The following is a 23,113-nucleotide window of genomic DNA, read 5'->3' on the forward strand; positions in this document are numbered from 1 at the left end:
AGTGAAAGTATCGATACGTTAATTTGTCATCCATATCGATACTTTGGGATTATTAAGTTAATCTACATGATATTTATTGTCAACTGTCAGTAAATAATGTCAATCAAGTACCAAGTGTCACAGTGACAACATCCAAATTTTGAGGTTATGTTTCACTTTTTTTTAAATCCAAAAATAATAAAAAACTGAACTTTACAAAAAATTTAAAATTTTAAGTACCATTTTTAATTTTAAATCACTTCCCGATCCCTACAGATATTGCTATCTGATTATACATTTCACTGCCTCGTCAATTTTAATCCGCTGGGATATATAAAACGTTTGTTGTCGTATTTTCAATTGCTTTTGTCTCCGTTTTTCTCTAGTGGTGAAGGAAGTCATATTGTGAAATATTGAGCGATATAACAAGTGACTCTATAACCATGAAAAAGAGCCAAGAAAGGGTGGCTTTCTTGGGTAATCCTCAGCCTCTATCCTTAAATGTCAATGCAAGTTCAGGCCCATTAATTTTGTCAAAAACCCCTGTATTTTCAGCCTCTAGAAGCCCTTATGCACCTGTGAGCAATAAGCCTGTCCAAAGTAGACGAAAAGAAACTCTTGATTTGGATAATAGTTCATTGACAGGTATTTGCATAACTTCACATTTCTTATTGCATTTTATTATTAGTTAGCTTTATTTTATATAAATATTATATTTATTTTATTAGTTTTGCCCTAAATTTTACAAATAAGAAATTTGAAAATATATGTTTGTGAATGTTATACACAGAGATTATTTTTCAATATATTAAATGAAAGATTAGATAAATCATATCAAACACCAGGTAGGCATCAGTGGAAAATAGAATTTTATAATCTGCCCCTGTGTTATCCAGGACATAAAACTCACTGACAAAACCAAAGTAATAAAATACACAATAGTTTAAAAGGGGTCTTTAAATAGCTTACAGCTTAACTCCCTTTCTAAAAATCTCAAAAATCCATGCTTATTTGTGGACCACGACATAGTAGGCAAAAATTTAATGGGAGATTTTTAGAAGTGTTGTTTTATCAATAAACAATGAAATTTCTTACTACTCTAGATTTAGTTATTGGCAAAGATACTTTGTTGAGATTCCTAGTCGACCTTGTTGAGGACAGTTTCCCACAACCTATTGTGAATCAAACACGTCAATTTGAAGAAAAAAATTCATATTAAAGTCAGCAACCTTTAATCTACAAACATTTTGCTGTAGGAATCACACAGTGCCACCCAACAAGGTATCTGATGAAACATAGACTGAAAGAACTGTTTTGAGTAGCTGCCCCAAATACAAACACCATACTCTAAATACAACTGTGCTAATGTAAAATATGCTCTTCTCACTATCAAAACTCTCCAAATTTACTGTAAGAGAACATTTAAATTGCATAGTACAAGTCTTATCAATATTGGATAACAGGTAAAAAACAGGCAATATCCCTGTTTACATTGGTTTTTTTATGCTTAGATTCTGCAAAAAAGAATAGACGCAGGAAGAGGAGATACAAATCCCAACTAAACCATTCAAATTCAGTCTCATGTGAATCTACGCCGTACGCCAGTCCCAGAATATCTAAACAAAAGTTAATTACAATGAGTCAAATCTGTCATTATGATCAGCTAGCCAATTTGTTAGCTTCAAAAAAAGAAGATACTTCAGCCAATAAAGAGGTTTAATTCACGTCATAATGTGATTATAAAAATTTTATTTCATTATAAAGAAAAATATTTCAGGGAAAATCAGCTTTAAAGTTTACTTGCAATATCACACCTATGAACAAAACAGGGAACGGCAAAGTCTTTAGAAAAAGGAATAAAAAATATATATATATTAATTTAAAATCTTTTCTTGGATCAGCGAAAACGTGCGTTTTCGAGACGCATTTGCAACAACTGAGCTCTGCATTAAAAGATTTAACTTTGGGTAGGTTTTAAAAGTCTTCATTTGTGTATGTCCTCAGGCGTTATTGAGAAAATTTTCCAGCTGCAGGGACTCAAAAGTATAAAAGCAGAAAATATTTTAACAATACTGTGTTCACACAAAAAACGATAGTGCATCCAAAAACAGAGAGGGAAACGTGGGGAAGAACGACTGAGAGAGGTCAGTGCGAAAGTGAAATAAACCATTCTGTCCTTGTTTCAGAAGATAGCAGTGTCGAAGTATGTTGGTAAAACATGGTAAAATTTCAATTGAGATCATTTTTTCATTTAAGGTGATTCAAAACACTAGTGATAGTCCAGGGAAGTTAAAAACTCCCAAAAAAGAGAAACATAAAAGACCTAAACGTGAAAGGAAATTGGCCAAAGAGGCCCAGGAATCTTTTCCTGGCAGTTTTACTGCTGATATGGCAAAACTTGGTAATACTTTTCTTCTTTTTATTACTTAAAAATACTCATTTAACACCCAATATTTTATAAGGACATCACAGCGGAGAATTAATTAAAGGTTTTATCAGAATCAACCCTAAGAACAGTCAAGAATCTTATGTGAGCAACTGTGATTCATCTTTACCCGATTATTTCCTGACTTCCGTTGCTGATAGAAATAGGGCATTGGAAGGGGACCAAGTCCTGCTTCAATTAAAGCCAAAAGAGGAGTGGCAAGAGGGAAAACAGACTGCTATTGTAGTCGATATTCTTGATAAAGTAATTAACGGTTCTCGATTATTGGATGAACTACTTAATGTGATTGTTGTTAATAGATACATCCACGTACCACTGTAGGAAATTTAAAACCATCTGGGAAATGTGGTTATTCTTTGTTTTATCCCAGAGATAAACGCATGCCTTGTATGAGAATACCAGAGGTTGCTTCTCCGCTCGCTTTTAGACGAGACCCTAAAGCTCACTCAAATATTTTATACATGGCGCGACTCTTAGAGTGGAGTCAGCCTGACAAGGCTGTGGGTAATGCTCTTGAATTTCATATGAGAAATAGGTATTTATTTTTTTCGTTATGTTAGGAATTATTACGGACACCCTGGGATTGGCTGGTGATTTGAAAGTCGAAACTTTGTCAATATTGAAGGAGTTTTGTTTGGACGTAACTCCATATACTTCAGATATGGTTGAGTTTCTTCCAAAAACAAAAGTAAGTATAAAGTTGTGGTTGATTGTGGACACAATAAGTAATGAGTTGAGATTTTTTGTCATCTCAAATCGTCTTTTGCATCCTTCTCCCAATTATTAAAATACATAATTGGTAAAGTTGTTCTCAAATTTAGTTTTCAATGATGTCAGTGTTTAGTTAATTAAGTCACATATTTCCCCTTGAGTAGTAGTTTTTTTAAAGCCTTTGTAAATTGGTTTCTCTTAAATTTTTAATACTATGGTGTAGTTTACTATAAAAGATAGTTTGTCCATAATGATTTTATGCGTTTCGGGTGTGCTCTAATGTAGTAAATGGTACATTATAGTGCTTGTTAAAGTGGTTTCATGGAAATTCGGTTGTACTAATTCTAGATAGTTCAAAACAGAATTATTCGCTCTGACTGACTTGTTCTTTAAGTAATTTCTGTAAATCGGATTTCAAAAGTGTGACAAATTTTCCATTGCTGCCACACGCATTAAGATCAAATAAATTATTCTTAAAACGTAGCTCAAATGGGACTAAGAATTCTTGTACTTGTTAATGCACAGTTTGTGTTTGAAATTAAAATTTTCAAACCGTTTATCCTCTTCTAGTTTATACCAAAAGAGGAATTAAAAAATAGAGAAGATATAAGGAAAGAGTGTGTTTTTACAATAGATCCTTTGACTGCTCGTGATTTGGACGATGCGGTTTCAGTAAAAGAGCTTTCAAATGGGAATTATGAGATTGGTGTTCATATTTCAGATGCTAGTTATTATTTAGCAGAGGGTAAGCATGTTGTAAAGGGTGTATTATTATCAGTCGGCGAAACAATTATATGTTTTAGTCGGCGAAAATGCAATTTTGCTGCCTCGGCGCTCTCCATACCTTAGTCGTTGACACAGCTAAGAATAACGCTCCGGCAGTAAATGGGCTACTTTTTCGCCTTATTAAATAATAACTATGTTTTTAATTTAAAAAATTGTTATAATTTTTCCTGCTATAAGGAATATATCCTTATACTAGAACAGGCGGGCTTAAAACTGATTGTTGGATCGCCTTCAAATATCATTGTTTCAATTTCAATGCGTAACACTGCACTTCAATACATTTTCCCTAAATTTAATTAGACACGCCCCTGGACCAGATCGTGTCCCAAAAAGCTACCACCATCTACTTAGTTGACACAGTATACCACATGCTTCCTCTGGAACTTTGTCTGCATTGCTCTTTATTGCCAGGCGAGGATAAATTAGCTTTCTCAGTTTTTTGGGAAATGAATTTAAAAGGAGAGATCTTCAACACTAGGTACCAAACAAAAAAAATTTAAACAAAGTCGGTTTAAGACTCCAAATTGCTGGTTTTAGGTTTGTGCGCACAGTTTTAAATTCTTGCGCTCAATTAGCTTACGAGCACGCCCAACAAATGATCGAGGATCCATCCAAGTAGGTCTTAAATTAGTACCATCGCTTTAGGTGTAATTTGTTATACCATCTGCCATTAACAGAGAATTTAAGAAAGAGGAGCTGCCTCGAATTCACAATGGATTTAGTGTTCGGGATTTAAGCAAAACAGTGAATATTCTCCAAAATATTGCCGTAAATTTGAGAGAGGCCAGAGTTAAATCTGGCTCATTAAGAATTGACCAAATTAAGCTGCTTTTCAACCTAAACCCATACAATGGGGAACCCACAGATTTCATCGTTTACGAAAACAAGGAGTGTCACAGGTATTTTTTTTTTCTAATTTTGATATTTGAATATTGCTTCTCAATGCCCTTCAGACTTATCGAGGAATTTATGCTGTTGGCAAATATCTCAGTAGCCAAAAAGATCAACGAATCTTTCCCGGACATAGCGTTTCTTCGTTGTCACGAACCGCCAAAGTACACGATGTTAGTCGAGGCTCAGAGAACATTGGAACATTTTGATTATTACGTGGATATTTCGTCAAGTGGCGGCATACATTCCAGTTTAAAAAAATATATCACCAATGACTATCAAGGTTAAAATTTTGCCTTTCTTTGCAATGGAATGAAACGTAATTGAGGGCGATTTTAGGGATGTGTCGTCAGATAGTTTTGAACCATATTTTTGCTAAACCCATGGCACGAGCCCGATACTTTTGTGCAGGTTCCATGGATAATGAGGAGAAATTCAATCATTACGCTTTAAGTGTGCCGATTTATACACATTTTACTTCTCCAATTAGGAGGTATGCTGATATTATGGTACATAGACTCTTGGCGGCTAGTTTAGGTAAGTTTGAAAGAAGTATTGACATGGTGACCATGTTTTTCTTTAGAGAGATGTAATTTAAAAAATCAATAATTAGAGGGGTTTTTACATTTTTTTATGTCATTGGAGCGAACACTTTCGTTTAATTTGGCCAAAGTTTTCCTCAATCTGAGATTTTACCGTAATGGAAACATACACATTTTTCCTGATCTTTCAGGCTACGCTCCGAAACCTAAATGGGATTTAGACTATGTGAGCTCGATAGCCGCTAATTGCAACAGACAAAAATACAATGCTAAAAGGTAAGGTAAAACAGGGTCTAGGCATTGGTCAGATCTCCATTCCTTCTCAATTTTTTTCCCTTACGATGAATTCTAGGGCAGGCGAAGCTAGCAGTAATCTGTACCTTGCACATTACATAGAGAAAAATCAACCTTATATCCAGAACTGCATTGTGGTTGACATCAAAGATCGGTCCTTTGATGCTATAGTCCTGAAAACTGGCAGCGTGGTTCGAATCTACGCAAAGGTAAAAGTGATGTTTTGCTTAAGAAATCATGGATAAAAAAAAACTGTCAGTAATAGAACTAGAAAACTGAAGCAATTATTGATACTGTTTTGAAAATATTGTTATAATTTTGGTCCCAACGACGATAACAATTCAAAAAAAGTTCATTGACCGCATTCTTCATTAAAGAGCAATTCCTTTTAACTTTGACCTCCATGCGGATAATCGCGTTGACCTACTAACATTAAGCCGGTAAAATCACGTGCCTCCGACGAAACATCTCATCAGCCTTTCATCGGACCTTATTTATAGATTGAGCAATGATTCTTTTCGCATTGCCTGCTTGTAGATCATTAAGTGCATTTAGTTCTAATGTCCTTTTCTTCCTAATTGTCTAAATAGAATCTTGGGATTTAGCAACATGCGTAAATCACCTAGAAATATCATTAGAGCCAATTTCGCACGTCGTTGGTGGTCTTTTAGGACAATTAACGAAGAGTATGTTCATAGAACCTACGAGGATAAAATACGATTTAACTAACTTCTTAATTAATCCAAAAATTATTGTTTTTTTGGGTTTCGGGGCTAATTTATTTGCTTTTATTTTGTAATGACAGCAATTGAACAAAATCTAGTATTAGAAAATTTTTAAGGCCAATAAATTGATTTATTTCCCAACATATTTTATGCAAAAAGGGTATACTTCACAAAAGCCTCCATGAATCTCTATTCTTGGGATATTTGGAGTTAAGATCAAAACGTCACCCGCGATATGTAATAGAGTTTTTAATAATTGAACGTCCATGGACTGCATGCTTTTTGCCCCACACAAATTTAATTTCAGAAATGCGAAGACAATCCAACGTGGACCATTGAAAACATCGTACCCTCCAGCTCTAGTGTGACAAAACCCACTTCAGAGCATGAAAAAAAAATACTTCGTCTAATTATTGAATTCCCAAAGACGGAGGAAATCGCACAGACTTATAAATTGACGGTAGAAATGTTTACTATACTCAAAGTGTCATTGAAACGAGTTCCCGATTCCTATAAATTGGAAGCGACCCTTCTTAGACCCATACGTACTGAAATTTTCCATAAAAATGAAAGCAGTGACAATGATGTAGGTGCTCTTAATGATCAGTCTACTAACTGATTTTTATAGTTTGTAATGAAGGTGAAGGAAATTAAAAAAGTACTTGGGAAATGACGGTTTAAAATATGTATGAGATGTGTAGATTGTTTTTCCCACTCGTTGTGCTATGTTTCTGTCTTTACGTCCTTATTTTCTATTGTATAATTTGCTTGCTGTATCGACGAGGGACTTTTCGGGAGAAAATTGAATGATTGAGTCCTATCAAAATTTAAAAATACCTTTTGATATTGTATGGTAGTGTAATAAATTGTATTTTATGCTAAATTGTATGGATTTTATTAAATGAATTTTCAAAATTTTATTTTTTGCATTTTTTGTGAAACCTTCGATCAAAACTCTAAACGATTTCTGAAACAGCTTTACTCTCATATTATTTTAATTTATTGATTTTAACGATTAATAAAAGAACTTGGTATTTTAACATTTACCAGAAATCTAGAAACAATTTAATAATATCCCTGAAATCTTTAAAACGGTGTTTATTTAGTTTTTTGTCTTCGGTTACTTATAGGTCGGAGTTTGCTTTTGCTTTAGTCAATGGCTGGCAATTCGAAGATAAGTGGGCTAATTTGAATAAAACCGTGCCAAAGATAGAGAGGTCTCAAGAGACTGAAAGAAACTGTTAAGAAATTTCCGCATTTTAATAGGGAGTACAAATATTTGCATATGTTGTAAATAAACGTAAGTGCCTACTTAACACTAGATTCACCGTTTTGTACTTACCTGCGTCAGTCTAATTAGTAGATTATAATGAGATCATGACTGTTTCCTATTAATCAATATTTGTAGATGTTTTAAATTTAGATTTTAGCCATACCTAGGTCTGTGCTATATGAAAAAATTGTGCCTAGAACCTTTGAAAAGGAGTACATTTTTATAGGGACAAAAGTACAACAAAATTTAATTTGTGATACCAGATTTGACCATCTAACATATATTTATCTAAAAAAATTCATTCAGTCACAGCATTTTCATCCAGTCAGATTAAAGCATGGCCAATAGAATCCAAAAGAGACAAGTATATTAATTTCGTTGCTTATTTTGGGTCCATGGTCTAGTGCTAGTTCAAGTACGGTTATTGCCAAATTGGCTAAACTGTATCATTAAATTATGCGATTTTTAATCTTCCGTTGAATACTAATTTTTTCTTTCAATCGAGATACTACTATAAAGTCCTATATGAAACTGTAACTCGAAATGGCCTGTGCTTATCTCTATACAGTGTGTCAAGGAGGAAACTGTAAATAGCAATGATAAAATAAAATTGGAAAGTCATTTTTTGTCGTTTAAAAGCAGCTTAAACGCATTAAATACCGATAAAAAATATAAATCGCATTCTTTTCTAAACTACCGTTCGGATTATTTACTCGTTTGAGTGTCCGGTTAAATTTCGAGTTGATACGCCACTGGTTTTTCGGGATATAATAGTACCTCACGAAATGCTACCCATTTGGCTAGGCTAGTCTGTCAGGAAATTATCATTTTATGCACGTGGTATGCCATGCTTTTTCTACGATTACGAGTTGTGAAAATAAAAGGAAGTGAAAAATAACAATTTTCTGCTTAAATGTTATTATTTTGGTTAATTAGTTTTTTTTTCAATTGTTTTCATTAACCGTCTTATAGCGGGAAAATAAGTAGCACATTGGAAACTTTGTCCCGCCTAGCGTGCTATTCCAAGCTAGAGCAAACAAATTCATGCATCTACCACCACTCTCGGCTTGTGAACCATAAAGTGGCGGCATTTTATCTCTGTTCATGACTGCTATTTGGCTAAAAACAATCACGCCAAATATTGTTTAAACAATCGTCTGACGCCACCGTCAGCTACCGCAATAAGAGTCCGGGTTCCGGCCGCGAGGGCCCAATAGTAGGCCCGGAGCACTCTCGGCGACTGCAAAATTCTTAAAAAAAAGAATACAAATTTGCCGTAATTTAAATTATTGTCAATCTCTGAGGAACACCTTTAACCGTCGAATTAGCAGTAATTTTTTTTTAGTTGTGACGAGTACGTAATTTGTTTTTAATAATTAATATTGAAAGTCGCGTTTAATTGCCGTTCTCGCATCACCGGCCACAACGAGGTCTGTTTATCATGGTCTCAGTGCCGGTGGTCAGGACAGTGGTTTTTACGGTGGTGATTTTTGGTGTTTTTTGTAATATTTCACCTCCGGTATATGGGTAAGTACAAAGAATTAATTACCACACTAAATTTTAAATTAAAAATATAGAAGATTACATAAATTGGGTGTAAAATTGCGAACATTGCTTTCTAAAGTCAGTTTGAGTTAGCTCTCCTTTCCGTGCGGGTAAATCAGGTTAGCAAAAAATCTAGGAAAGATAAATATTAGAAAAGCATCGAGGTTTCTTAATAGTCCATTTCTTAAGCTCACTTTACCTGAGTAACAAATAACGTTGATCTGAGGTTAATTCAGCTTAAGAGTTAATAGTTAGCCAGAAACCCTTCGTGTTTCTTCTAAAGTTAATCTATAAATGAGCTAATTCTCTATCCGCCCATTTTCTGTTTTCAGTTTTATTCAGTATTTATTTTTCTATTCAGTTTAGCAATCGAATAAAATTCTCAAAAAATGCCCCGGGTATTTTCAAGAGTTTCTCGAAGTTTTGATGAAATAGGTCTTGACAAGTCTGGCAGAATTTTTTATCACCTCCTCGTTACCCCTAAGAAAATTCGCCGACCCGTTCTCTTCCCCCTCACCCGCTGATGAGGCCGATACTACTCGTAGATCTTCAACGTGTTGTTTGGGGGTAAAATGTTCAAAACATTTTGCAGATATTACTCAGATATTAAAGAATATGTTGTCGCAAAATTAAGATTATTTTATACAGGGCGTTATTTAGTGTCAAAATCTACCATTTCTTTACCTAATAATCAGTTTCGTTTGATTCATCTGTTTACTATTCCATTTTCATTTAACGCAGAGGCGTGCCTAATGTCTTCTGTCTATAGCACACAAATATTTTTTAAAACGTTTTTAATTGATTTTTTTAATTTGTTATAATTAGATGAATTAAATTGGGTTGTTTTTTTGTGTAAGAATAGTTATGCATTTACCCTGCCCACTTCAAATTTGCGCCATTTTGTGTTGAATTCAGTCAGAGACGCACGTTCCTTGAATGTTGAGCATATAATTTTTAGAAAATGTAATTTGTTGTAACTTAATGTAATTTTTGTAAAACTCAAAAGAGACGAAATATGCTTATTCGTTTATGACTAAATTTGGCTCTAGATTATCATCCGAAAACTTCTGCCAAACTAACACTTCCATTATACCCAAACTAGAGATGTACTAACATTTGCAGAGAGAAAGATCAAAATTGATTTTGATCTGGTCTAAAATCGTCAAGATTACTAACAATGGATTTTCCCATAACCACAAAGAGAATAACCTGAACTAATTAAAATGATCTAATCTAATTTGTAAATGGGTTTTCTTGATATTGTTCCAATAAAAGCAATAAAAAAGCGAACATTTTGAAAATAATAATTCATTCCTACCTATTTCAATTGAAATAGCGAGTCTCATGGTTAACAAAATATGCATTTTATTAGTCGTTCATGTATGTTCAAGTAAGTTCATAAACATATAAGCAATTAATTAACAATCACATTTAATCTCTCTGGCAATTCCGCTTTTGTCAAGGTATTTCTCAAAAGCTTCCATCATGAATTTGTGTATGATGATAATGTTTGCTCCGTGTGTTTTCCTTAAAGACCTGATTTTCAGGAAATCCAATTCACAATAAATAAGGTGGGGCTATTACATATTATATTAATTCTCTTGCATGATAATAATGATTTTTTCAATTATGAGCAACGTTATTCAGCTGCTTCCAAGAGACTTCTTTGCCCCTCATTTTGTGGTTTAAGCGATATGTGGGTTTTCTTCTTAACCATAAGTCAGCACAGATAATTGTAAATTTATTTAAATAGATACAGGTGGTTAGTTCGGGTCAATAATTGCGTACCATAAATGAAAAGTGGCAATTTGAGGTATCAAAGGATCAGATTTCATGAGTTTTTAAAACCAGGTATAAGTAGAACCTATAAATGCTGAACCCATTACAAATATATTGAAAACGATGCTGATTAGAGTTGTTTATGAAAAGTACGACATGATCGCTGTTCTCATAAAATGATGCATTTGGAAAGGTTTTATTATGAAGGTTGTGATGACCTCAAGAGGAACTCTGCCATGGAGGAAGAAAGACACACCTAATGCTATAGGACTCTTCAAATTATAATAAAATCGATCTGAATTTTGACCCGAGAAAAGGTCTCAAAACATTCGAAAAAAACTTTGTAATTCAGCAATGCCTGAACATTGCATAACCAAATAATAAAATATATATATATTCACATCTTTATTGGGAAGAACTTGAAGGGCGTGCCATCTGAAGCAGGGACTTAGGGGCACCTCACCTTTAAAACTGAGCAAATTTATTTAATCCTAATTTAATATATAATTAAAGTCCCTTGGGTTAATATCAAGACTTAAGGTAATTCCAGAATGGGAATTTCAGAGGGCAAAGGCGGGAGATTTGTTTAGTAAAACGTTAGTTCGAGTTAGAGTTCTCTATTGATCTCATTTAGTTCAAGGTCTCTCTTCTCGACGATTTTGAAATCGGTTATCCAAGGGGTGAACATGGAAAAGAGCGTTTATTAGGAGGTTAGGATGAGTTAAAGCATTTTGTCGATTTCAGTTAGTTCAGGTTAGAATGAGAAACGCAAACGATGAAGATGGGTAAGGTGTTTAGTGGAAAGTTAATTCGGGTTAGAAGTCTCTATCGATCTCAGTTAGTTAAGGTTCTCTCCTCTCAGTGATTTCTGAATAGGAAATCGAGACGATGAGCAACGGGGCAGGTTTTTAGAGGAAGGTTAGTTCGGGTTCAAGTATCGATGGTACCTCCGTGCTCTCCATTTCATTAAAAAAAAAAACAGAACCCCTCTCCCTACTCCTCTACTTTCCAGAATCCCCAATTCAACTACTTTGTATTCAAATGAACATTTGCCTTTCTTATGGCTCATTGACCTCAACATTTTTACGGAGCTTTACGGTAGTGTAAGGGCAAAATTTAAATAAAAAATAAAAATGTAGAAATTTGGAGATGCAAAGGGGAATTAAATAAAAACCTTAAAAACGATATTCTTCCACCCTTAAAACTTATTTCTTTTACTAACACTTCAACTGCTGAAATCGACGCAGTCGTGATGAGACGATTTGCTGGACCAGGTCGGGGAGAAGCAAGTACGGAACTCACCTCGTTTTTGGAGTTGTTGCTCCACCCATGCACTTGCTGGAGGGACAGACGTGAATTTCCATGCAGTAACTTCATTCTACGGTGAAAATAAATGAATTTTACTCCTTCACTTTGCCAAAAGCGAATAACAAAACTCTGTCACACTCTTGCGCCATACTTTAGTGAAGTGGCCATTTTGGTACTGTTACTTTCCGAAGAACTTCATTTGTTTTTACGTCACGACTGTTGCTAGGCCTTCTACGTCTCAAAAGTAATTTTGCTATAAATTTACGACACGTGATTCACCGAGTGATTTTTTTTCGGCCCTTTTAGAGTTTTCATTTAACTCTGCCATGCAACCATTGAGCTATAAAGCTACGAATAGATGAATGCCTTAATAGCCTAAATTTGGTTGTCACTACAGATGACTCGCTTGCCGAATAATTCAGTGAAATTTAAAATCACATTCACAAAACCGTCACGCATCGCCATATAATAAAAATCAAGTATGTGCAACTATCACGAAGTAAAATGTTAAAAATGTCAGTAGTGATCCTCACGGGAAAAAACCGTCGGAATTATTTCCCCCATGCTTTCCTGAATATTTTCTTTCATGAATACCGATTGACATGTTTGATTTTTTAAGTAAACCGCTTCTCGTCATTATTTGTCCAAATTGATCCTTACTGCAAATAATCGACTTGATAATTCGATTAAAGATGTCCCACGATACAGTTAATTGTAATGGCATTGTTCGAAAATAATGGGGTTTTGTTTGGATTATTATCGACTAATCGTCAGTAAACAGTAATAAATTTCATTAGACAACAAATCAAAGTGTCAATTATTCGAATTGATAATAAATGGATTTACCGCCCATCGAAGCGCTTTCTTTTCTAGCCGTTCATTAGCACCTTCCTCATTCTACCTAATGATCTATTCACAATTTTAAATGCATTTGAGGATGCCGTTGAAACTGAAACAATAGCTGCTAGTGCTTTTTTAAGCAAACAATAATTACCGAAGCAATGGGATTTAATGCTTCATCGGGTTATTGATTTGCACTATCGCGATTATCACCGTCAGCGATGTTAGACGTGTTTCTAATCCAGGGATGTACAGTATTATTCAGCAAACCAGAAAAATAATTCAGAATAATTGATCTGCAATTCTGCAGAACTGTGCGTCGAAATTTTCCATGATGGAAATACGGACTTAGAATATTTGTAATTCCACCTTGTGAATTAATTACAAGAAGGGAAACTATCTTGGCGTACTGACTAAAACTTTTCTGCCTTGATATCGCAAATTTCTGATGTTGGATAATCCAACTTTGAAATCAAAACCACGTAATATAAAGAATTCGAGAAATCGTAAACTCTGAATTGGCCTGCGTTCAAAAGAAGAAAATCTGCAGTAAGTTGAGAAATTTTGACAATCTGAACTGGCCTGCAATTCGACAGACGAAAAACGCAAAATTTGGAAATTTTTGTAATATTCAATTAGCCTGCAATTCGATAGGCGAAAGATACAAAAAGTTAGGAAATCTTGAAATTCTGAATTTGCGCACAATTCGACAGATAAAATATGCAGAATTTGAGAAATTTTGAAGAGTTTCCTAGGATTTCCTGAAAGCTTCTCGAGTTGTTTCGATCAAATTACAACAGGTATTTTTTGTAATTTCAGGAAGATCGTGTGCCTTGGATATCAACTACATCTAAAAGAGACCCTTCACATTTAGGAAATTCACTAAATTCCATCTATTCAAACCTTTGGGTTCTCTATGGGTCCCTATGGGAAGGTTTTGCTATGGTTTCTATAAACTTTTACGATACCGAATTACTGCTAGGCATATAGTAGGCTCACTGATAAGTATTGTAATCCGATTAAACGAGTCAAGGTTTGCAGAACCTATTGAGCCGTAAAACAACGTTAATTCATTGTAAATATTGATTCATTAATAGTGTAGTTATTTAGCAAGTAAGTTGCACAGAAGTGGGAGTGATACCATACAATCGTCACTTTTGGAAGAATGTAATTTTACAGATTAGAATTAGTAGCTCATAATGAACTCAGTACCTGTAACCCAGCGAAACAGCCGAGATTAATTTTATTTTAAGACCAATCATACTGAATTTAAATCTGGTACCTAGCTGAAATCTGGTTCCTATTCGCCAACGCGAGTGCTCTAAATTAAAAACCCAAAGCTAATTAGAAGTTCACAATTTATGGTGCCACTTAAACTTGTACTAACGGAATTTAATCTGAGCTATAAATAATTTGTTTAGTTTTATGGTTTTGTTGCTTGGGTACCTAATCCGAATGTTCAGCAGAAGGTATCTATTTGAATCACATATGGCCAAATTTAACAAAAACTCGCTTTGGAATCGGATCTTAAAACCAGCAAGATGGTTTTTAAGCCTCTAAGACCTCACATACATAAATTAATCCACTTCAACTCCATGCGACGTGAATATCACTTATTTTTCGTGACGTCTCACGGACGTCACATAAAACACGTTAATCTGACGTTATAAATGAGTAGGTAGTTCACTTACTTCAAAATACGTCTAAACGCACAGTGAATGACGTGTTTATGAACTTACAAATAAGTAATAATAACTTTGTTTTGGTTTCTTCGTTGTTTATATTGAAATTGTACATTTTTATGCTTTCATCACTTTAGTCTGTTTGTAAAAAAATATTCTTATAGTCAGCTAACGACGGTATCCATCACAGCTCTACCACCCATTGTCAACCAACCAGTTTCCCCAGCTGCCAGACAATACCAGAACACCACCATCCCTGTAACACCAGAACCGAACTACAGTCCAAGTGTTGCATCTACAGAGAATGGTAAAACTCCTCTTCAACGGGAAAAAAACTCTTTTCTAATCACTCCCACAGAAATTTACTCAACCACTTGGACTACTATTCACACCACTCCAAAAAGGCCTGTAGACGTAAGCTGCCTCCCATTGCATCTAATGGGTGACATGGACCATTTGACCCAGGAAGAGTTCACCTCTAAACTGACCGATTCCTGCAGGTACGACCGACTGATAAAACCGACCACTTCAAGTCCCCTGGAAGTGGACATGCAGATTGACCTCACTCACATTGAGTCCTCAGAGGCACAAGTATGTTGTTCTGTAAATAATGGCTGTTTAGGTTCAGGCTTGAATACAGATTTCTGGTGTTTTATAGCAAATGAAGTCGTATATTTTGGTGCAGTTGGGATATAAAGACAGTCGTTTGAAGTACGATACATTTTCTCCCAAGAGGGGAAACATACAAGGGGAAGAGCCTTTGCGGAACAAGATATGGATTCCCCACCTCACCGTAAGGAATGAAAGGTTGTTAGTGGAGCTCTAATATACTTTTAGCCAAATATTCATAATTGTTATGACTTTCAGAGAGTCTGCGGTAATGGGCTTGGATGGAAAGGACATATTCGTTCAAATTAAACCCGATGGGGAAGTAAAGTATTCCTATAGAATGACCTTAACCTTCTACTGCTGGATGAATCTGAAAAAGTTCCCTTTCGACTATCAAATATGCGGCATCACCTGGATTAGTTGTAAGTCATTAAAATAGCATTTTTGGTATATTTTAACGGTGCCTTAAGGGTCTTATGATACCACCAACTTGAAGCTGAATTGGGCTAAACTGAACCCAGTGCAGATAGCGCGAAATTTGCACCTCACCGAGTTTGTCTTGGATTCGTCTTGGACGGAGAGTTCTACCCTTCCAGCCTCGTTCTCTACTGGTGGTTTAGGTGAGTCGAAATCCCTTTTTTTGTGCAGGAAGAAATTTTATAATGAAAAATACAATAAAATCGCCAAAATTGTTACAACAACAAGGATAATTGTCCCTTGAGTGAAGACTTCAGCCTCGTTTTTGCGCTTCAAGTGCCATCGAACTGTTTCCAGGTACTTGGTCCTCTCCTCTGAAATTTAGTAATTAGTTTTTAGTAGATTTATTTGAAAGTTATTACCACTTGTCATTCCACTGAGCCTTTCTTGCAACCGGGAATCTACGAGGAGGTCTATATCAGATACATCAGAAGCATCAAAATCAGACTGGTCCGGTTCTTCGAAGATTTTCTTCGTTGAAGTCATTGAAAATAAAGACTTTTATGACTTACTTTTTACCTTCGAAGTCAAATCTTATCTACCTATCTGCCAGTACTGGGGACAACACCTCAATTGAGGTTCTGGATTCTTAGGGCCACCCTGGATTGAAATTTTTAAGATAGTTTTTCGGTCGATTTGAAATCGGCTCACGAAGATGAGCGGGACGACTTAGTCGAGTTTTTTTTTAAGCAATTGCTCAGCCCATTTTGGAGATACCGGCATTTCAAATGTATATAAAAAAACAATAAGAAAATATTGAAATAGTTATTTTAATATAATCTAAGGTCAGTCGAAGTGTATTCAACACTTATTTATACAGAATGTTAATTGATATCGTGACAATATTTCAGGCTGCGATTTTTTTTTAAGTTTGAAGTTCTCAGAAAATACTTTATATATTACTTTCAATTTTGATGTGTGTTAATAGAACATAAAACTTTGCATTTTAATATAAAAAGTAATTCTATTTCTCAACCAGTGGCGCCCTTGCATACATGTTTTTTGATATTATTTACGAAAAGTGTACTACACCACTGACATTTTTGTTGGCGGCAATATTATTTCTGATTAGGCTGGTTGATTCCATACCAAAAAAGTTTTTTACATTTATATCGTTAGACCAACTCTTTTTGACTAAAAGATTAAAAATAATCGTAATTAAGTTGCTTATTTTAAGAGCTTATTATAAGTTATTATTTTATATTAACTATATTTTATAATTTATTATAAAATTCCTTTTTCATGAAGAACTGACCAGGCTAATTCCAAAAAATATTACTGGCAAACCATTTTTTGTCTTCATAATATCAAAAGACATTTATGTAGGGACACTGCTGGTTGAGCAATATAATTACTTTTCTTATTAATATACGGGGTTTTTGGTCCATTTCGGACATGCAGGGTGTCCAGAAATAATATCGAAATATTTTATTAGGTAATTCTAGAGACTAAAATATCAAAAACATTCTTATAAATATGCTCCAAAATGACTTCTTCTGGGATTAGAACCCTCTAAAGAGGGAACTCTGAAGATGGTTTTTCACAATATTTTCAAAATGGTTAGTGCTAAAGTTGTGTTTAATATACTTTATTTTGGTATTAAGAATTATAGGTTTTTATCAGGATAGTCACTTACAGGGCGTGTCCTAGGAAAATATTGCCCTAACTTTTTTGTTTGTGACGTTTTTTAATTTTTGAATCCAAATTCCTGAATCGTAAATATTTGTACGTAAAAAAGGTTTTCTTTATACATCTCGTTAGAATGGACCGTTTTCCGGACGAAAGAGTTTTTAAAAACCGTTGTAGGATTGCACGGACAACATTGGGGGTATCCTTGTAATAGAAATATTTTTTTATTAGTCAGCGATAACAAGACTTAAATTGTTAAAGATCTATCACTTATTTACAACAAATGTTGTAAACCGCCTCAGGTCATCTCAATTCAACCTCTAATTAAGTTTGAAAATATTGCGAAAAAAACATGTTCAGACTTCCCTATTGAGGAGTTCTAGCCCGTTTAAGGAGCAATTTTTTGAGTATGTTTATAGAAACTTTAAAAAATATTTTAATCATTATAATCATCTTTCAAAATATTTTTCCGTTATTTCCGGACACTTTGTATGTTCATATTAATTTTTCTTTTTTACTTACCTTCTTAATTAAAATAACTTTAGAAACCACACCCAGAAATATTAGCGCGACCTTAAGGAACACCCGGTATTGGTTACTTCAATTATTTCATCTGTTATTCCCTCACACTGAAGATACAGTATCTTTAGGATTAGTATAAGCAAAATATGTGCACATATACAAAACCAACACTGCCAATATGATGTACTCAGAAATGGATATGAAAAATGCGTAATAGAAGAAGGTCTTATTGCAGTACCTCCACCCTCCCAGGAAGAAGTTTGGCTTCCATTCTACGATAATATTAATTGAAGCTAGAAACTAATTAATCCGTTAAGCAATAATAATAATAATCAAATACCAGTGTTGTCTACCAATAATCATCCACAAGCTCGCAATTAAGCCGACAGTAACTAAAGCTGCAGTATGTCTCAACGGTTTGTAAACAAACATGATGAGAAAAGAGCTCTGCAGTAAAGCTCCCACTATGATGTAAATGGGGAGCCAGGTGTTGGTTGGACAGGAATTGAAGTACTGAAGTCCGAAGATGACTTTTGATACTGGGATGAACAGGTTGATTACTATGCATACTCTGCGAAGACCTAAAACGTAATAAATTTAAAAGATGCTATAGATGGTAGACGAAAGTTGGATTTTACCGAGGGTGTCATTGGGAATTGGGTTGGGTACTTTAGGGGCTGGACAAAAATATGGGGTAATTCATGTAGGGTTAATATCGAATAAACTAAAATGTCGAGTTCTACCGTCTAAAGAATAAGCTTTCCAGGCAGAGTCTATCTGATCTTCGAGTTTCAGTTCGACAGGTACAGTAGTGGTTTCTTTAGTCCCTGTTAATTTTTGCGTATTCCTCATTTGAAATTGTTAAGCTCAAAAATAATATTTCTCAAAATATTTGATGGCTTAAAAAGCGATATTTGTCAACAGGCTAAAATCTGGCATATCGAGGTCTTTGTCAAAGTGAAGTTGATACAGGGTGAGTCATGAGGAACTGAATATACTTCCATAAAGGAACAAAATTGCCAAAAGGAAAATCGAATCAGCATTAAAAAGTCACTCGCATTTTTTATTGGTACTATACAGGGAGTTTTACACATTGTGTCGAAAAATGGTTTTTACAATAACTTCGTAGTGCCAGTTTGCTTTTTTTTATATTTTCTGGTGAATGAGTACTTTATCGTGTATAAGTAAGATACTGTATTCAGCGTTAAAAAAAGTCCAGGGCCGTTTTCAACAAATTTAATAAGTTTTTTCCAGGCCAAAGAAATCACTTTGTATGTGAATTTTTGAAAAAGTGCTGTGCGCATTTGCTAAAGATTAGAAAAACTAATATTTACACGCAATCAACATGTTTGCCACACTCTTCATTGCCTTATAAAAAACGAAGCTTTATAAAAAGCATTTATGTACCCACCATAATTATCTTGACTATAGTGTATTTAAAAATCAAACAATACAATTAATAACAAAATTTAGGAAATTATTTGCTTGTTCAGTGTCTCGCATCTGTGAGGTGCAATATTTTCTTACCAGGCCATGTATGTAAACCCTACTATTTATGTAAGTTTGGTGAGCTGGTAAGTGTTTCTATAACTTAGCCGTTTGAAAGTTTTACTCTCAGCCCGCAAATGCGTGCGACAAAGCCACTATTGCGTGCTCTTGGAAAAAACGCTGAAAATATCACTTTGTACAACCTATATACGTATGCACTTACATTGCCCAAAAATAATCGTTAATTTATGCGCTTTTATACCGGGTGGCCTTAAAAAAACTTGCAGGAGGTGGATGCAATGGACGGTGTTGATTAAACCCTATGACTAACAACAGATGAATATATTTCAAACATTTCTTTGAGATTTCTGTACCTAATAGAATTTTTTTTTGATAAATATTCTAATTACATAAAATTAAAATTTTGTTGCTGATGTTTTAGACCATATCTGAAACCCAATACCTGCTGTAGAAAGGTTTTTGTTACAAGCATCGGTGGTTCAATGGTAGAATGCTCGCCTGCCACGCGGGCGATCCGGGTTCGATTCCCGGCCGATGCAGTTTTTTTTTTCCAAAACCGATTTTCGAACTTGTTCATTGCTATATTATTTATTTTCCATTGTGACTTAACGATCCTTTCTTTTCCAGCGGGCAACTACAGTGCCTTAACTTTCAAGTTCAAGCTACGCCGAGAAATCGGCTATTACATAATGGACTACTTCCTACCTTCCATGTTTCTGGTGGCCACCTCATGGGTCACCTTCTGGTTACAAGCCGATGCAAGCGCTCCAAGAGCAGTCTTAGGTACTTAACACAATCTCCTTCGTTACTCTTAAAATTCACATTGCATTTTAGGCACTTCCACAATGTTATCATTTATCACCTTAAACGGAGGCCTTACGAAGAACCTACCAAAGGTCAGCTACATCAAGGCCAGCGAGGTTTGGTTCTTGGGTTGTTCCACCTTTATATTTTGTTCGATGGCGGAATTCGCTTTTGTTAATGTTATTTGGAGGCGAAGGTTTGCACTTAAGGACGTTTTTTTGCATTAATTTTTGATGTTTCGTGTTTTGGTCAACAGGAAACAGGTTGAAATGAAGAAGCCCAGCAGCAAGCACATTCTTATTGGGGCAGTTACACCGAGTTTAGCCAGAAAGCATGTGAGAAGAGCGGGATCTTTTAATAGTCTGCATAAAAGCAGGTCTTGCACTAGTCTTGAGGAGAAGAGTGAGAATGAGAAGCAGAACTATCAGAATAATTATCTTACTGTGCATGTAAGTACTCGCCTAAACGGACAAATTCATCTTTATCTAATTTAACAAAATCTAATGGTCTTATTACCTTTTTACTTATTAATAATTCTTAATTTAGACGATGCAGGGCCGGGCTTGGAATTTTTTAAAATAGCCCAGGTTTAGTAGTTATTAGCAGAAGCACAAAAGGATAAACGCCTGTCTTTTATATTTTGCACAGTCTGAGTACGACTGGCCCTGTTAACCAATTTGAGCGATGCAGAACCCAGTTTATAGATGCTGGTCCAAGGTGATTGATACAAATGGCCCGAGCTGACTATTAATGGACGAGAAATTTGGCGTTTTCTGAAATGGTTCCTTCAGCAGTATCAAATTTTTAACAGAAGAAACGGCTGTTTTTTCAATTTTCAAAATCTAAATATTTCCAAATTTTGCCAAATTTTCAAAGAGGGCCCGACGGAGTGCAGCTTAACACGAAATTTGCATTTCTGCTCTTTCCAAGAAGAATCTGAACGATTCAAAAGACAATTTTCTTTTTTTCAGTCTTTTCCCACCTCAATCCAATCAGTCCCCACCATCAGAATAGCGAACGGTAGTAGCGATGAACTGATCGATCTCGAAGATAGTGTTACTACCATTCCAGTGCCGGAAAGGCCAGGAAGACCCAACGGGCATACCCACCAAGGCTGGACTACCATGACCCCACATGAAGTGGCCAATTGGATAGATAAGAAATCAAGAATAGCATTTCCTGTAGGTTTCATAATTTTTAATCTGTTCTATTGGACTTTTGTTTATGCCTTTTGATGGTAAAATGTTTTTTTATTTATTTTTTCCGTAATTTGGCCCATTGTATGGAAGAGAAAATCTCTAATTTTTGGGATTTAATACATATGGGGAACTTAGAAATTGTGTCTTTGTATAGATTAAAGACACTTTGGATATCTTCTACTTTAAGTTACGAACTATATTGAAATTATGAATTTGGCAATTTTGTAATTGAATCTCGTTTTCCAACAAATCAAGAATCTGAATAAAGCGAACTTTTCTTCTTTGCCAGTGATATGCATATTTCAAATGTGATAAAACAGTAGTACTAGCTCTTTCATACACGTTTGAGTGAGCCATTTGTAATGGCTTATGCTAGGCTTTTACAACCTAAGTGATAACTGATAATTTATGTATTATTTTCTACAACAGCTTTAATAAAAAAATTCTACTTATCTTGTTTTTTTTTTACTTTGCCCTCTTCATTTCTATTACCTATTTTGAATTACAATTTTATGAAAATTTACGTATATTGGATGCTGCAGAATCATGAAGTACGTATTGATTTTAACCGAAAGTACCTCGAAAATTGGGACTTCTTTAGGTTCACAATTTTTCAAAAATTTGCAAAAGTGGAATTTCATATATAAAATCGACAATACGTGCTATCTTGATTGAAGGCGTAGAAGAGTGCCAATTTGAAGTTTGATATAAAGTTAATCGTGGCCCACCAGTGAATCGACTGAAACTGCACTTTTCTTCCTTTTATTAAAGACACTCGGTACAATCCCTTATAGGAAAAAAATTACCAGATTTTGAAATTTTGGAAATTGCAAGTAGACAAGAATCCGGAAAATCGAACTGTAAGTTTGTGATTGTGGCCTACCCTTAAGATTCACTGTAGGCTTCTGATTTTAGACAAACGAAAATGCTAATTTGAAAAAGTATAGAAGAAACTCAGAATTGACCAGCCACATTTGATTGTGTAATTTACAATTTTACAAAATTGAGAAAAATCGTCCAAAAGAATCTGTCTGCCAAGAGTCTCGAAAAGTTGTTGAAAGGTCCAAAAATCCGAAAAGACCACACACTCGTTCAAAATTCGTAAGAATTAAAAGATGACTTATAATGCGGTTGTAAAAATTTTCAGGAATTTTTAGATGCGGTAGAGATCGAAAACTTTGGAAATTTCAAAACACACGTTAAAAACGTGAAAGTGGCGAAAATTGTGTGAAATCACGATTTAGGGTTTATAATTAAAAAAAATCTTAATTGTGGCAATGAAGTTATGGGCGAGTCGTTTTCTGAACAAAGAAAATATGTAAAAATGAATAAATTCAAATTTCCTTCATTTAGATAATTTTATGTCTCGATTTTACAAATTTAAATGAACGGACTCATCTAAAATTCACATTATTTGATTGCGTTGGGATCAAAGCCCTGAAAGCATAATTAAAGATACTGTTCCCATGACATATTAGTCTCAATCAATTTGCGCTTAATAAATATCAAACAAAAGGATAATAATTTGATTATCGCTTTATAAAAAAAGGCATAAAAAAGGCA

At 34.7% G+C, this 23,113-nt stretch overlaps 3 protein-coding genes and 1 non-coding gene across 12 annotated transcripts; 3 read left to right on the plus strand and 1 right to left on the minus strand.

The window, feature by feature from the left end:
• Nucleotides 1-111: 111 nt before the first annotated feature.
• Dis3l2 (Dis3 like 3'-5' exoribonuclease 2) lies at nucleotides 112-7,294 on the plus strand. Of its 3 annotated transcripts, none has more exons than XM_066283670.1 (18): nucleotides 112-144; nucleotides 535-624; nucleotides 1,491-1,693; nucleotides 1,757-1,946; nucleotides 2,007-2,182; nucleotides 2,236-2,380; nucleotides 2,442-2,668; nucleotides 2,725-2,929; nucleotides 2,986-3,113; nucleotides 3,707-3,881; nucleotides 4,223-4,400; nucleotides 4,460-4,537; nucleotides 4,600-4,821; nucleotides 4,876-5,096; nucleotides 5,153-5,350; nucleotides 5,547-5,631; nucleotides 5,708-5,858; nucleotides 6,682-7,294. In XM_066283670.1, exons 3-18 carry the CDS (start codon nucleotides 1,616-1,618, stop codon nucleotides 6,991-6,993), a joined length of 2,769 nt encoding a protein of 922 aa, XP_066139767.1. In that variant the 5' UTR covers nucleotides 112-144; nucleotides 535-624; nucleotides 1,491-1,615; the 3' UTR covers nucleotides 6,994-7,294. The 3 variants fall into 3 exon arrangements, with proteins under 3 accessions (XP_066139767.1, XP_066139766.1, XP_066139768.1); XM_066283671.1 differs by lacking the exon at nucleotides 112-144 and adding an exon at nucleotides 1,236-1,389 and having other exon boundaries at nucleotides 509-624; XM_066283669.1 differs by lacking the exon at nucleotides 112-144 and having other exon boundaries at nucleotides 151-624.
• A 1,469-nt stretch (nucleotides 7,295-8,763) lies between these two features.
• On the plus strand, nucleotides 8,764-22,002 carry LOC136339899 (pH-sensitive chloride channel 2-like). Of its 3 annotated transcripts, none has more exons than XM_066283485.1 (10): nucleotides 8,764-9,174; nucleotides 14,966-15,108; nucleotides 15,160-15,404; nucleotides 15,460-15,611; nucleotides 15,669-15,832; nucleotides 15,881-16,030; nucleotides 20,175-20,330; nucleotides 20,382-20,547; nucleotides 20,608-20,800; nucleotides 21,323-22,002. In XM_066283485.1, exons 1-10 carry the CDS (start codon nucleotides 9,089-9,091, stop codon nucleotides 21,584-21,586), a joined length of 1,719 nt encoding a protein of 572 aa, XP_066139582.1. In that variant the 5' UTR covers nucleotides 8,764-9,088; the 3' UTR covers nucleotides 21,587-22,002. The 3 variants fall into 3 exon arrangements, with proteins under 3 accessions (XP_066139582.1, XP_066139583.1, XP_066139584.1); XM_066283486.1 differs by having other exon boundaries at nucleotides 8,765-9,174; nucleotides 15,460-15,608; XM_066283487.1 differs by having other exon boundaries at nucleotides 8,766-9,174; nucleotides 15,160-15,392; nucleotides 15,460-15,608.
• LOC136339908 (transmembrane protein 272-like) lies at nucleotides 16,024-19,053 on the minus strand. Of its 5 annotated transcripts, XR_010732222.1 has the most exons (8): nucleotides 18,782-19,041; nucleotides 18,677-18,715; nucleotides 18,392-18,619; nucleotides 18,208-18,331; nucleotides 18,039-18,145; nucleotides 16,400-16,487; nucleotides 16,250-16,345; nucleotides 16,024-16,201 (listed from the first exon to the last, which is right to left on the minus strand). XR_010732222.1 is itself a non-coding variant. In XM_066283504.1 (5 exons), exons 1-5 carry the CDS (start codon nucleotides 18,888-18,890, stop codon nucleotides 18,133-18,135), a joined length of 513 nt encoding a protein of 170 aa, XP_066139601.1. In that variant the 5' UTR covers nucleotides 18,891-19,041; the 3' UTR covers nucleotides 16,651-18,132. The 5 variants fall into 5 exon arrangements, 3 of the variants coding, with proteins under 3 accessions (XP_066139600.1, XP_066139601.1, XP_066139599.1); XR_010732221.1 differs by having other exon boundaries at nucleotides 16,250-16,487; XM_066283504.1 differs by lacking the exons at nucleotides 16,024-16,201; nucleotides 16,250-16,345; nucleotides 16,400-16,487 and having other exon boundaries at nucleotides 16,651-18,145.
• TRNAG-GCC (transfer RNA glycine (anticodon GCC)) lies at nucleotides 20,016-20,086 on the plus strand. Its single transcript has one exon. It is a non-coding gene; the product is annotated as a tRNA-Gly (tRNA).
• Nucleotides 22,003-23,113: the final 1,111 nt, after the last annotated feature.

This window comes from Euwallacea fornicatus, chromosome 7, assembly GCF_040115645.1.
Source record: "Euwallacea fornicatus isolate EFF26 chromosome 7, ASM4011564v1, whole genome shotgun sequence".
Taxonomy (NCBI): domain Eukaryota; kingdom Metazoa; phylum Arthropoda; class Insecta; order Coleoptera; family Curculionidae; genus Euwallacea; species Euwallacea fornicatus.